Source organism: Zeus faber (assembly GCF_960531495.2).
Source record: "Zeus faber genome assembly, chromosome: 6".
NCBI classification, from domain to species: Eukaryota; Metazoa; Chordata; class Actinopteri; order Zeiformes; family Zeidae; genus Zeus; species Zeus faber.
Genome location: NC_137201.1, coordinates 6,233,666 through 6,249,552, shown reverse-complemented (window position 1 = coordinate 6,249,552; position 15,887 = coordinate 6,233,666). Strand labels below are relative to the sequence as shown.

The following is a 15,887-nucleotide window of genomic DNA, read 5'->3' as shown; positions in this document are numbered from 1 at the left end:
AATAAATTCATGCAAATGAAAAACTTATATCACCCTGAGTTGTGATATGAAAGCTTAGATTTACATGTTACTATTGGTAATGCGTCAGTATTATGTTCTCTGTATCTGTCTTTTTGCACATGCAGATCCTCACTTTCTGTCTTTGTTTGTTCCTCAGCCTTGACGTTTATAGCCTCTGCTTAGTGTTTAGAGGCTGAGTGGCGAATTTGCAAAGAATGGATGTCGGCCACTAATAGCGCCATGAATTGCGTATAAATTTTTGCCCCCTCTCTGCACGGCTTAGCAACCATAAAACATATTGCGCTAATGAAATGCCAGCGCAAACACACACATAAAGCTTTGCTGCTGAGGGCAATTTGCCCTTGTTTTGCCCTTGTTTTTGTTTTGTTTTGATCGCAATTATCTATTAAAAAGCCTGCGGGGCCTCGATCCGCTCTGCTGCACGATCAATAAGCATACCTGTCAACATTGGAATTTGAAAATAATGGAAATGGTCTGAAATGGTCTACGCACGGGGAGACCCCCAACCGGGTACACGTAAGGCGCAACAGGGATTTTGCGATGAGACACAATCAGACACGTCATTTTTTTTTTATTTTGAAATCCCAATGTTTAACTTGACAGGTATATATGATCTGATCGCACAGGGAGTGGATTGGCACCACTGCCTTTATTTTTGTCTGCGCAATTACCACCAGGTCTCTACAGAGAGTAATAGAGTGTTTGTGAATTGGAAGCTAAATTGCAACGTACCATACCAAAGATATGAATAATACTTTATTTAAATACGCACAAATAGCACTGCTATTTGGGTGGGAGCGCAGTTAAAGGTACATTTCATCATGTGCAGGTGCTTTGTGAATTTCAGACTTGCTTTTTCTGTTATTTGCACCGGTTTAGCGTCCGCAAAAGCTGCGCAATCCTGTTTCAAATGTGAAAGTCGGCTCATTTTCTCTTTTGCACCCTGGAGTGCGTTGCGTAATCAGAGAATGGCCGCTCAGTGGCTAAACTGTTGTGTAATGACTGCTTCCGATGACACACATCAATTAACAACACTGTGTGTGTGTGTGTGTGTGTGTGTGTGTGTGTGTGTGTGTGTGTGTGTGTGTGTGTGTGTGTGTGTGTGTGTGTGTGTGTGTGTGTGTGTGTGTGTGTGTGTGTGTGTGTGTGTGTGTGTGTGTGTGTGGGTTTGTGTCTCTGGGCCAACGCAGCGGTGGTGAAGACCCCTCCCAGCAATCTGTGGATCATGGCGGTGCTGACTCCCGTCTTCCTGCTGATGGTGGTGATCGGCATGGTTGCCTTCATCCTGTGCAAGAGGAACAGAGTTATGTTCAAGACCAACGCCTTCAGGTCCTTCAAATCCCGCTCCAAGGTGGGTGAGGCTGGAAATACATACCGTATAGGTGTCATTTCTCACGCAGAACATTTTTGATTCAAGAACATGCAGTAGTCCTTCCGGATAGATTTTGCCGCCACCTTGGAAAGTTTGGAAAATCTTCTTCTCATCAACCAGAAGTCCAAATAACACAAGGCAGGACATTTAAAAAATGTCTGAGATATTAGACAATGAAATGCCTTGATATTACAATATCTAATCTTTTTTTGTGTTTTTTTGCACTGTGAATACCATTCGAGGATGCTCGCAGCTTTATGTATTTATGTATAATTGATTGTCATATTATATTATATTTTCCTATTATTATATTAGCATACTATCATTCTACTATTATGTGTGCTATAAAGTGCACATTTAATCCTGCCACACCGAGTTATTTCTTCACGACAGAATAATCAAAGCCTATTCGCCATGAGCCACTTGCGTCTCTCACTGCCCAATCGTACGTGGCCGTCGCTAATCATGCTTACCATATTGACCAATCAGGCGAGAGGAAGAGAAAAGGGCTCGTTGCGCTGGAAGTGAGCCTTGTGGGTAACATCAACCCGTTTATGTGATAAAAGAATGCTTACTCCAGAAAAAAAAAACATAGGGATTAATCGAGGCTAAATTGTGTCAAAGACAATCAGTTCAGCAGACCGCGCACGTCGTTTATGCCACCGCTGTTTGTTATGAAGAAACTCTCCTAATTGCAGTGCATTGGTACACGTTAAAGACAAGAATGTTGAGTATGAACCTTTAATTGTTGTTATGCAAATGAAACTGTGATTTATTTGATACATAAACTTATATCCTTGTTGTTGTTTATTGTTTTTTTTGTTCTTCATTGGTTTATTATTTAGTCTAATCTATCTAACTATCTATCTATCTAACTATCTATCTATCTATCTATCTATCTATCTATCTATCTATCTATCTATCTATCTATCTATCTATCTATCTATCTATCTATCTATCTGTATATCTTTATTGCTAACCCTTCCCATGTTCCTTTTACCTTTTCCCTGCGTAGACCTCCTATCGTAGGGAGGGAAGTTATCACCACCAGGTATTAACCGACGTGGGCTGGGTGGGGCTCTTCCTGACTGACTTCCTAACTGTCTAACTGACTGACGTCCTGACTGGGCAGCTGATTAGTGAATGAACGAACCCAGCAATGAACGATTGAATGAAAAGATGGCAGTCGCGCATGAGTGAATAAAGACCGGGCCATCTGCTAGGGTGGATGTGCGACTGACTGACAGATGTTGCCAGATGACCTACAGAATTAGGTAACTGGCTTCCTGCGGGACAGACTGGGGGGGGGACTGGATGCCTGGTCGTGTTGTGTGCAGAGCAATTCGTTTTACAGTTTGCCTGCCTGGTCTCTGCTTCCGGGCTATTTATGTACATGTATGTATTTGCTGTATGCGCTGCTCAAAGTTGCCGGGTAGATTCTTGCATGCGGCCAGTGTGCTGTGGACCACAGCCATGCGGCCTTCATTCCTCATTGGCTACGGGTGGGAATCGATGGGAGGACAGAGGGGTCCTGTGCTGTGATAACACCACCTGGTCAGGCGTGGACAACTCAGCGGAATCCACGCAGAGGGTGCCGCATGCGTTTTGGGTTTCTATTTGCTGCGTTTTCCTTGCGGCTACTTTGGGTTATTTTCGGCTGGGCTTTCTGATCCCGGGGAGGGAGTGGGGGGGGTGAGGGAGTGACTGAGTAAATTAATGGAGGGAGGAAAAGATGGGTATTTTTTGGTCAGTGAGAGAATCCATGCTGCTATCCGATCATTTTTAAACAGACTGTGCCCCCCACCACACACAAACCCCCTAACAGTGTTTACACGTGCAATTGCCGAGCGATAAAGTTGTGTTTGATTTAGGAAAACCCATTTGTAAACATTCGTTACTCCTAGTCCTGTGTTTTTTAAGATGTTGAATATTTAACGCCTAAATATGGTATTTCAGTATATTTCAGCAGTGCCGCGAGGCTGCGTTGGCTGTTTGAATCCACGGCCCATACTCATCCCCGCACACATCCAGAGCTGCAGTAACGCTGGTGTAAATGAGATGAATGTTCCACATTATCATTTGGATTTTGGAACAAGAAAAGAATTGCAAAGGCAAAGCCCCAAGACAAGGGGGGGAGGTAAATACTTGTAGATGGCCTGTATGTGTGTGTGTGTGTGTGTATGTGTGTGTGTGTGTGTGTGTGTGTGTGTGATGTTTGAAGAGTGTTAGAGTGAAAGACATGAATACTAACCAGGCCTGTGAGACTCTGCATATCATTATAGACTTCCTCGGGTTGATCTACTGCGTGTGTGTGTGTGTGTGTGTGTGTGTGTGTGTGTGTGTGCTCTACTAATCTACTACCGTCAGCCCACACAGCCATCAGTCTTCTTGCAGAACAAGCTAAAGCTGCAAATCAATGCAATGGTTTATAGCTGGTCGGCCATGTGTGTTTAGGTATTAAAACAGCCCGGGTTGAATTCAATTCATCATTCTGCTAAACCTAGTGGACCGCGGGGACATTTTGTCCCCCTCACTGTGGCACTTCCCCAGATTAATAAATAGCTTGCTTTGGCAGCCATGCAAAGAGCACTTAACGTCCTTTAAACCCAGATATAACAACTAACCCAGAGAGTACACTAACCCTAACCCTAACCCTAACCAGGTGGTCTACTAGACAATGTAAACCAGTGCACTTGATAGTACACTGGTGAGACGGGAAGTGGCGCAGTTTATGTATGACTGATCAGGACGAGAGTTACTACGGTAACGGACACTACGTGTTCTGCTACAGCAACTAGAGAAGAAATGAAAAGGTCTTCTGGAAGCCTGAAAGTCAAAAAACAAATATAAACAAACGTCTTGGAAGGAGTTGAGAGATGACAGTGCTTCTTGGTTGATTTAGCGCAGGAACTTTTGTATAGGGAAGTCCTTTGCGAAGACAAAGTTCTAATAAACAGCTCAATGTACTTTGCATTTTACTGCACCGCAACCCTAGACTGGCATTGGCAACTCTCTAGAGGTTTATGGTACGATTGCAGCAACCTGAAGATGTACCTCGCTCCCAAAAGCCCCAAAAGCCCCAACCCCTACCGAGCTTCGTGTTCAACCTCATCCCATTCAGGGATATAAAAGCAGCTCTCCCCAGCGTGACAAGGTCCTTCTTTCATTCTGCCCTGCTAGGGCTGAATTTAAACCAATAAGGGCCACGGGGGAGAGCAGAGCACGTCTCGTCCATCTGCTACCGCCGCTGCTGTTACTCAAAGTTAAATTTAGACGGGGAGCAGAGGCCCTGGAGTTCTCCCAGAAAAAAAATCTAACTGAAAAAAAGGGAGGGGAGGGATGGTGGTTCGAACAGGGCAGACAACATTAAGAGGCTGAAATGGACTTGTGGAGCCCCATCACCTGCTCCATCACGATGCTAAATGAGAACCTCGGATTGCCTCCATCCATCTCTGCTGGGGCCGCCCGTCGCCCAGATCTGTCTGCTGATGACTGAATCAAACTGACCCCTTCACAGCCAACGGAAGACCACACACTCACTGGTGTCACTCGGAGACGGAGATAGGAGGAGAGAGAGTGCCTCAAAACCTTTGATATACAGTATATTAGGGAGTGCAGTAGCTCAGGAGGTGGAGCTGGTCGTCTAGTAAGCAGATGGTTGCAGGTTCGATCCCCGGCTCCTCCTGGTAGCGTGCTGATGTGTCCTTGAGCAAGACACTTAACCCCCTAACTGCTCCCCGGGTGCCTCTATATGGCAGCCCCCTGCTCCTAGATACATTGGCTAGTAGGATGGGTAAATGCAGAGAAATTGCAAATTTCCCCATTGTGGGACTGATAAGGGTATAAAAAAATAAAAAAATGACTTTGACTTTGTTTGCCATGGACAAAAATAAGTTAGGAGGGAGGGAGGAAGGACGGTAAACACAATTGGAGGGGCAGTTTGGTCCGAATTGGTTAGAACAAGCATCCGCGAGCCTTTGATTCCCACCAAGCACTGTTTTCAAGGTTACGCTCCCTCCCGCCTTCCCTCCCTCTGCTCCTGTCCCGTCAGACGATCCATACCCTCGCCCTCTGTCTCCACCGACCCCCAACCCAACCCAAATATGTTCTCCATATAATACAACGATGGGCCCTCGCCTTGTCACTCAGGCAGAAGATGTATAATATTTGTTCCTCAGTAATCCATACACCCTAATGCCTTTCGCTTTGCTGGAGGTATATTTAGTACAGCCCCCATTAAATTCAGTGCTTTCATCCTTCCCACTCTCTCTCTCTCACACACACACACTCTCTCTCTCTCTGTCTCTCTCTCACACACACAAACACACACACTCTCACGCCTAACCTGTGAAGACTCCTTTATGGGGACCGAACGTCGGCTCGATTCCATACATCTTTAAAGGGTGGGGTCAGAGCTGTCGCCATACATTATTTCACCGTGTGAACACACACACACGCACACACGCACACACACACACACACACAGACGGTGAATGTGTTATATGCCGAGGGTTAGAAAGCGTTCTGTTCTCCTCTGCAACACTTAAGCCCAGCACTGCGACATTGTGAGATAGAGCGCGGGGCTGTGGACGTTGTGCGCCGGTGTGTATGACTGATGAATTATTAACTGTCGCCGCTAGCGCCCGGTCTACTTATCCTCACATGCACTCGGCAAAAATAAATAAATAAATAAATCAAATTGGAACACGTATCGATGGTCTTTTATAGGGACACGCCGAAAATAGCGAAGGCAGGGCGGAAGCAAAACATTTTTTCTCTCTACATTGTTGTGTAACCCTCTCTCATTCTCCTTCCCGCAATCCATGAATTGAAAGGCGTTTAGCAACACAAATAAGGTAGTCAGGGCCTTGGAGGCTGAAGTAATCGGTTCTATATGCCGAACACCCCCCCTGCCGCCCCCGTGACTTCAAAGGCGTTGTTAGGCTTATCTCTTTTTGTTTGTCTCTTTTTATTTTAAATTCTTTCATCACAACAACCTGTGTTTGTAAACAGATTAAAAAATATATGTTTTGGGTGAGGTCAGCCAATTACTTTTATCTGAAATTGGAACAGCGCTTTATCAGCGTTTGTGTGGCTTTTAATATGCCTCGTGAGAAGCAGAGTTTTAGATTGTGTAAATGTGGACTGCTCCGTCCACATACACGGGTTCAGGGAGGGAGACGAAGACTTCCCGGCAGTGAGGTGCCGACACGGCTGGGTTTTTATTATAAATATACAACAAAAACGATCGCTGGCCAAACGTGCACATAAACTATAGACAGAGTTCTTGGCGTGCGTCGGCGTCCGCTCTGTGATCTGGTCCGCAGGCTCTTGGATCCTGCACCACGCCCCCCTCACTGCAAGACAAACAACACATAAGAAAAAAATTCTCCCAGCTGACTCTGACCAATCAGCGGCAGCGGGCTGACTGGCCGAGTCGGAACAGCTGCGCCGGTACGGGACGAGGCCGCGCTGTAGCCCGCAGACCCCGGCTTAACCACGCCCCCTCATCTGCCGCAGTACAGCTCTCACATCTGTGGAAGGCATGGAAGAATTTGTCGCTGTCTAGGTGCTGACAGGGTGTCTTTCGCACAGGTTGACAGACACTACGTGAAAGGTGAAATTCATTTGGATGCCAGTTCCGAGTTCTGCCTCGAAATACGTCGTAGTCGGTCGTATACAGGGGTTGCAACGCTGCGGCTTTGGGGGAAAGGCACTCTTACGCGTCAAGTTAACAAAAACTCTGAGGTCCCCACGCGCCGTGGCAGAGGCCCTGGTGACGTTATTTGCGTCACGGGCTCCCTCGCTTGGGGGGTGCCCTTTTCTGCCATGGCACACCACTATCCCGTTAATCGAAACATCAAAAAAACCATAGAACTGTGCTAATTATTATTATTATTATTATTACGGCCTACTAATAGTTAGTGAGAGTGAGAGTGTGCAAGATTCCTTCGTAGCAAACAAATCTTTCAAACGAGTCAGGAGTCCGAGTTTGCTCTGACGAACACAGCGCTGCTATTCTGGCTGGAACTGATTCATTAGCAAAGCCGTGCAATTTTGATCTTGCGACACAAGATCAAAATTTCCGTTACCTGTTTATTTTCAAGTGCAATTTGAAAAACACTCATGGCACACCTGGCGAGCTCTCACGGTGTACTAGTGTCTACGGTGTCTCAAGAACATTCTTTTAGAACAGAATCTTTTCGAAGAACGATAGGAACGGTCTCTGCAGTTGAATTGTGTTGTATTTGGGACATCTTTGGGAGTGTCTTGACTATGTGAAATATATGATAAATGTCTGCGGCGTGCCCGAGCTCGCGTGAACGGCCTGCGTAGCAGTGGTCTTTGTTGAGCCTTTGACGTCACATGTTTCATTTGTGGCTCCTGTGCTTTGCTCTCGTCATGAAGTGTCGTCTTCTTGCAAGCCTTGATCATGTTGTGTTTAGTCGTAAAGAGTCCTTATTAATCATGCATCATCCTTTCATTTTCTGTTGAATATTGCATAATGTTTGACAGCACCGCTGCGCCTCAACTCTGTGTGCTTACAGCTTGTATGGTTATCCGCTGAGGAGTATTTCCAGAAAATCTCTTCACGCCACATTCTTCTGTGTTTCTCATCTCCCCGTGCCACGCAGTCTGAAGCTGTACTGTGTAGTGCTGCTGTAGATGATATGATTATTTATTTTGTCATATCATGAATGCATTATTTCCTCTGGAAAAATAATGTTTGTTTTTTTCTGGGAAACCATTGTTAACCAGGAGTTGGGCTCTCGGTCACTTTTTGGTCAATCACCCATACGTACAGTATGGACTTTCTCCAAAGCAGTTAAGTTAAGCACTGAATCAAAACCGTAGGACAGACAAAAATCATTGGGACAGATTGACCAAAGAAGTTCCCTGGGGTTTGGCTCGTGTAAAGAACAGGACGTGAACTCCGACCCGCCCCCGGCCTTGTTAAACCTTGTTAAACCTTCCACAGCCTGTCCAAGGCTTCGACTACGCCAAGCAGCACATGGGACGGGCTGGCGACGAAACCATCTCCGTCACCAAGGAGACGCTGGTGCTGGGCCTGCCCGTGCGAGATGCTCCGCTGTCATTGGACAGGAAGGCTCACCAGGACGGGACAGCCAATAAGAGGCCTCCGTCCGCCGATATCCACAAAGGAGGGTAAGGATGGTTTTCTTCTTGCATGTGGATCCCGATCAGTTTTTTCATACTGAGTATCGGCCAATAACAAGTCCCAGTTCTTTTATATATTTTTATACATAAGTCTTCATTCTCTACCTCTTGAGGTCGGCTGGTCAGCCAGAACAATAAATTAAATCTCTTCAGCTGTTATTATTTGTCCAGCCTGTTGCTGTTTGGTGGGAATATCTTGTGTATTTTTTCAGCTGTCTGACCGACCGTTGTCCACCTTACCTGACTGACCAGGAAAATAGCTTTTAAATGTCATTTCTATTGATCGTGTACAGTGATAGAAAAACCATGCTCTTTACGGCCATTGGTGTAAATGCCTGTTTGTGAGGCTGTTCATGCTTTATGACGGTTGACATGAAGAGGCAGCAAAGGGGAAATAGATGGATCAGTATTTGATTGGGTACATTTTAGCCAATAATGATCTGTACAAAAATGTCGGCATTGCTCTCAAAGCCAATTTTGGGGATTGTCTAGAGCAATGGTCCATAAGTCCATAGTTACGCTCCTACTGTAATACGCGGAGCACCCCCTGGTGGTACGCCAGATGACTCTGGAAATCGGCCATCAACACTGGGGAATTTAACAAAACTAATCGTAATAATTAAAATCTTTGTAAGTTTTTTGTATGATTTACTTAATCAGAATTAAGTAATAACCGTGCTTGTTCTAACTTTTTGTATTTCACAATTTTAAATAAATTGCGTACGTAAACGAGGCATCGTTGGGCACGGTCTGCTCCTGTCCGAGATATTATTTGCACCTCTTGTCAGTGGTAGAACAATTTTTTGAGTATTTTCCTTTTCCTCCTCCTTCGAATGCTTTGGCGCGATCAGAAGTGATACTCTGTCCAAAAACAGAGAACTGCTGGTCTGGAACCAATTTGGAGATGTCCTTTCAAGGCAAATTGATTCGCAAATTCTAAATTGATCCATGGAAAAATAGGGCAGAGTAGAATAGTTTTTGAAATGTCATTCGGCCTTCTTGGTTTCGCTTGGTGTCTTTGCTATTTGGCCTGATTCATGTCTAATAATAATCACATTTATATTCACACAAAATAGAACGGCCTACAGCCTGTGAGACCTTATGGGTCATTATTTGGGCTCGGAGCGCTTAGATAGGCTGGCGCTGGGTTTAGTCCTGCATGTCAACCCTCCGCGGGGGTCCAAACACGGCTCTCCATCCTCCAGCAGCTGTCTGACTCCAACCGAACGAGTCCGCAGCACAGCCCCCCGGCTTTACAGCAGGCTGAGAAATCCTCGAGTCAAATACCAACAGTGTGAGCAGAGCAATCTCTGACAGATTGGCGCGGATGTAGCTTAAGTCGCACGCAGACAAATTATTGTTGACCCGGGCTTGGAAACCGCAACAAGGAAAACGAATGTGTTTGCGCACATTAGCGTTAGCATTAGCATTAGCACCAAGTGGATCGCTCGCCTCGGGCCGGAGGACGCGGCTATTGACACTCACTAAACAATAAAGCCTGGTTGCCCCCCACAGAGCTGCTTCAAGGCGCTGACGTCTGATGTGAACCGGAGCCCCGGTGCGACAGATTCTCCCAGAAGCGAGGAGAATGTGTAAAATTAAATGTTATTTTTATTGTTACTTGAAATACACGCCCCCCCGGGGCTCGCGTCGACGCCTATTTAAGAGTCTGCCGCCGACTGCTGCGTCCGAGCTAATAAGAACGATGATGTAAGGCGACGGAACGTGCTGCGGGGGAACCAAGATGCCGGATTGTCACGGTGTACAAGTAAAGGGGGTTGATGAACAACCTCTCCCCCTCACGCACGGCTTTTATTCAGATAGATGCAGCTTTTTTTGTTTTACATTTGTAGACCGTCCACTCACCCCAAAACAGAAGGGGCTTTGAAATGCCTGTGTATTTATAACCCTGGATGCAGCCCTGCCACTGGGAGCCATTAAGTGGGACAATGATGAGGGTGTGAAAAAAAAAAAAAAATCGGGGGGCTGCGAGCGCTGTGTTGCCGAGCGCACTGCGAGATAATAGGCTTTGCCCAAACAGACGCATCCGTAAAATCTTTCGGAAGGGGGGGCTTTTTTTCTCACAAAACGATCCCGGACGACTCTTTCCACCTGGGAATACACTAATTAGAAATTGATGCAATGGCTCGTTCCTTTTTTTCTTTCCTCCCCCGCCAACAAGGAATTCTCTTATTTCGGGTTTTCAAAGGAGGTCAAGAGGGAGGAATCGATCTCACCGAGAGCACCGGTGCGGAAAAAAAACCCCTCCGTTCTAGATCTCTCTGTGGACCCAAAAACACTCTCTGCCGCAAAGAAAATGAAGGTAGATCGCGAAGGACTGTGGAGCCTGAGAGAATTGAATCGCCAGAAAATGTAGGATTAGTAATTATATATTTTGCATTATTGGTGAAGCTGCCGAAGCCTGCCGATTGCCAACTTTTCTGTGACAGTTCTCTTTCTGATGGAGAGCTAAGAGCTATCTCACGGAGTGGCTGCTTCAGAGAGTCAAATTCTTTTGCTCATGCAAGTCTTTCCCAAAACGAATGACCCTGCGGCCATCACTTCTCGGCCACGATTAGTAGAGGTAGGATCCTTTATCGGAAGACAGCAAATGGATGGCAAAAGCCAGTGTTTGTTTACAACAATTGTCATTTTGGTGTATTTCAGTCAAACACATCATTCAGATCATCATTTGCAGCAGTACCCACAGAGTTAGTCAGGTGCGTGTTTCGATTTGCTTTCAAACGGTGCCAAAAGTCAACAATCAACACGTCGATCTATTGATTAATTCGGCATTAACGCGTCGATTAATTACGAGTCTTTGAAAATATGAACAAATGTCAAGTTTTGTCAACTGATGTCCAGCATGTGAGTCTCATTCTCCAACGGCGCCCTTTCTGTAGGTTCTGTTACATTTCCTCTCCTAGCCGGGTGGGCTAAGGGTGAGAATAAGCACATTTTGTCAGTCGCATAAAACCAACTGGAATTTAAAACTCGCACTGCAAAATGTACAGTCCATGTTCATACCGTCTCAATGATTTTATCCACTGTTTTTTCTCTTTTCCTTTTGAATTTTTCTGTAAACGATTTTGTGCATAATATAGCATCGCTAGTTCTAGCCCGTCGTCTACCGTCGTTTCTCTAAAGTCACGTTTGATCGCCAGTTTTGAGAGTCCGGACTCAAATCTTGTGTGGCTACGCAAGATTTGGACTCCAGGTTCCAGTCACCAGTTTCCAGTCGGTGAAAGGAACCTGTTAGTGTGCGATGTGCTGTTTTGACCAGATTGTTGCGCTCCTCACATTATAGGAACAAAACCGTTCAATTTATCATCATATGTCGTTATGTGTGGGGTCTGTTAGGATTTGGAAAATCTTGTAGTGTGGGTCAGGCGTTACACAACAACAAAAAAGTTGTAGGAATCGTCTCTACAACTTGGAAAGAAAAATAGGGTGAAACAAGGCGAAATATACAGCGGTGTATGAAACCAAAAAATAAAAAAACAGACCTCGAGGCTATAAAAAAGCATGTGTTTTTTAAAGTTCCATGAATATTGATTGGCTGATGCTCCACTCGCTCTCCTGGGTCCAGACCAGTGAACATGGACGCTGCTCTCTGTCCGTTCTGCAGCTTGTTGCACCACATGAATATGAATAATATTCCTTCTGAGAGCCTTCACAGGCCAGCAGGCTGCAGTGTGTGTGTGTGTGTGTGTGTGTGTGTGTGTGTGTGTGTGTGTGTGTGTGTGTGTGTGTGTGTGTGTGTGTGTGTGTGTGTGTGTGTGTGTGTGTGTGTGTGTGTGTGTGTGTCTTTTCACAGGTAGGCCATGTGTTAGCTCTGCCTGTGGCTCTGTAACACTGATCCGTGTTGATCTGTGGATCTCCTGCCACCTGTATAGCCTCCTGTCCCACTGCCACACAGCTCACGGCTCTGTGTGCACATGTGTGTGTGTGTGTGTGTGTAGACATAAATCTGTACTCTTTACATTTTTTTGACGCCAGTATCGTGTTCAAAAATGTGCATGGACTGGTATTATTTATCGATGTACAGTAAGGCAACAGCGACAGATGCTCTTTTTCAATAATTGTTTGTAAATAATGAATGAACTGAAAATCTTCCAAAAACAAAAACAAAACAAAAGACAAGAAGAAAATTATTGCTGTATAGGATGTGAAGATATTCTGAGAAAAATGTATACATACAGTCTTAAAATCCTATGTGCAATTAAAGGTGAAATGGAGACAGGTCAGTAAGTAGGACCGAAACTGTGCATGAGCCCCTTCCCTTATCTCAACTCTGTTTTCCTCTTCTCTCCACTCCTCTCATCACTCTTCCGTGTTGCCATGGTTACGGCAGGCGGTTGCCAAGCGAGGAGGACAGCTCGGTGTCAAGCGGCGGCTCGGGGAAGCTGAATACGGGCAAGACCTTGTCTGTCCGCAGGACCGCCGTGGGAGGCGGTGGCAAGAACGGCAAGGAGGAGCTGCATAAGAGATGCAACAACGGTGAGAGAGAGAGAGAGAGAGAGAGAGAGAGAGAGAGAGAGAGAGAGATTAAGGAGTTTTGAGCCACAAATACACATCCACTGAAGAAAATGCAAAGAACTGTATAGAAGAAAACTATACACAACATATTACCAAGCAAGATAAGCAGACCCTTATGTTATGGAACCTTTTCAGCATTTGTGAGCATTTATTTAACACCTTATTCAATTAATTCCAATGTTATTGTACCGATGACTTTATTTGCTTCCAGTAGCAAAATAGTAATTCCAAAGTTTTGCATAGATGTCAACCATGGGGAATTTTGGCACCCAAAATTTTGGCATCAATCACTAGCGGCCAATAGTTGGCCATGTTTAAAGTCTAAAGGACGTCTAAGGAGTGATCTGTTGGAGAGTTGAAAACAGAGCAAGCTAATATTCCAGCTCATTTGAATATCTAAAAGAGACCCAGTTTGCAGTGGGTCATACGGTATGATTTTTCGGCAAGATAATCTGGGGACATTTGTTCTTACCCTGTGTCACTAAGCAAACACTCATCCGATACACAAGACACAATACACAGACATTAAAATCATCATCATACTTATTTTGCATTGTTTGGTTTTGGCGTCTGGGTTCATCACTCCCAGCGAGGTGTACAGCAAACATAGGCATAGTTAATGAGCTAGAAATAGAGGGGTGATGAGCTCGAATCCATGCAGTGGATAGTAGAGTACAGCTCAACAGGTGTGTGCTGGGGAGGTGAAGGGAGCCCAGCAACGCAGCAAGCAAGCAGGCAGCTAAGCAGGTAGGGTAGGAGGGAATGGCTACTGAAATAGGCCGGCCCATTATGGGCGTGGAAGCATGTGGCGCCGTCAAGTTGTCTGACAGAAGCAGTTCCACAAGCTCAAGCTCCGCCTCATTTGTCAAGAGAGTCTATAGTATGTATGTCTGTAGTAGTCACACCAACTGTATAACACAGTCACAGCCAGCTAAACCTTCTCTAGGAATTAGCAGCATCTTGGATTCACTGTATTTCAGAAGGAAGTTTCCGTCAAAACAGGAATTCATTTAAGGTTTACTGCAAATAGTTTAACCATAGTATTAACACCGATACACCTGCAAAGACACAGCATAAAAAACAGGTGTATCTCATAACATTAATTTTTTAATCAAACAACTACCTAATTTAGATTAATAAGATTCAAGATTCAAGAGGTTTATTTGTCACATACATATACATACGTTCATACATATATGCAGTGAAATGTCATTGCAATGCACCCAGAGATTATGCACAATAAACTAAAAATACTAAGATGTGCACAATCAACACGAGGCACTCGCGCATGCGACCGCAAGGGGCTGCACCGCAATCGTGATTCTGGGTTGTATAATTATATAATATAATTAATTGTCTGTGTTGTATTTAACTCATTCTGAATTAAACTTACCTTAACTTACCTTTTTGAGATTGAGGCTCCCACAAGGCCAATCTGCCTGAAGGTGTAGTCTACCTCCACCACTGGGTCTATTACCACTAGGGCCTTTTGCCTGAAGGTGTAGTCAACCTGCACCACTGGGCCTATTACCACTAGGGCCTTCTGCCTGAAGTCATAGTCTACCTACACCACAAGGCCTTTTACTACTAGGGCCTTCTGCCTGAGGGCGTGGTCTACTGCCATCACATAAATGTTATGGCCTACACCTCTGATCCTCCTGCTATGCCATGACACCTCTCGTCATTTGAGTCATCAAACGACAGCGCTGACAAAAAGGATAAAATGCCCTTATATATAAAAATGTGTGAGTAAAGAGAAGTAAAGGAGGAGGATAGAGTGATGGGGGGATGGACAAAGATAAGAGTAAGGGATATGGCGGAAAGTGAGAGTGTACGGTGGACAGCAAGGGCGCTTGCTGTCCACAGATTGGGGTGGAGAACAGAACGGCCAGATGGAGGGATAGATAGATAGATAGATAGATAGATAGATAGATGGATAGATAGATAGATAGATAGATAGATAGATAGATAGATAGATAGATAGATAGATAGATAGATAGATAGATAGATAGATAGATAGATAGATAGATACAGTAGAAGCCACTGGAAGGGACCTCCCAGCTGGAGGTCTCTCTATTGACAGCCGAATGGCAACCAGCTTCCAGCCAGTTTCCAGCCTGTTCCCAGTCAATTACAAGGCGGCTCTCAACCGGCTGGGATCCCCCCCCCCCCTTCTCATGTGTCCTGACAGGGCGTGTTTAATTTCAACTGTAAACACTCCCATTTATTCAATTGCAGTGTGTCACCTTGAGATGGCGATCACGTCACAAAAATACATTCACATTTCAGAGAGAGATTTCCCCTGGACCTGAGATATTGTCCTTTGAACCCTGACCAGGGGTCTACTTTAAGTAATTTTTTTTTGTCATATTAATGAGAACAGGTTTTTATGCATTATTCTAACCTACATGTTGCCTTTTAATCTCAAAATAGAAGCTGTTTTTTTATTTACATTTTTAAAATTACGAAGTTCAATAGCTTTGTCATGGGAGCACTCAAACTAGGTCTATATTGTTATAGTTTCAAGTTTATTGCTGCTGGGCCCGCAGCAAATTCTAAAAATATTACGGAATATGGCCCACACATTAAACTTGCACCAGACTGTATTGCACTTCTTAGTTTTAACACTAGGTAGAGCTACTGTCATGAAGAAGGCAGCTTCTCCACAAAACAAGAGCAATCAAAGAAAAAATCTGCTGTTTTGCAGAATCACAGTGCGGCTTATCACTGGCTGCCTGAAACCAACACCTACAGACCGGCTATATATCCTGGCAGG

The 15,887-nt window shown here is 44.9% G+C and overlaps 1 protein-coding gene across 1 annotated transcript in view; it reads left to right on the top strand.

Annotated features, from left to right (window-relative positions):
• kiaa1549la (KIAA1549-like a) overlaps positions 1 to 15,887 on the top strand; it is a gene marked incomplete at both ends in the record, with an annotated part of 103,735 nt that overhangs the window by 69,435 nt on the left and 18,413 nt on the right. The window contains 4 exon segments of the mRNA XM_080002361.1: positions 1,212 to 1,372; positions 2,409 to 2,444; positions 8,373 to 8,560; positions 12,927 to 13,072. Of these exon segments, the coding sequence (XP_079858487.1) occupies positions 1,212 to 1,372; positions 2,409 to 2,444; positions 8,373 to 8,560; positions 12,927 to 13,072 (531 nt within the window).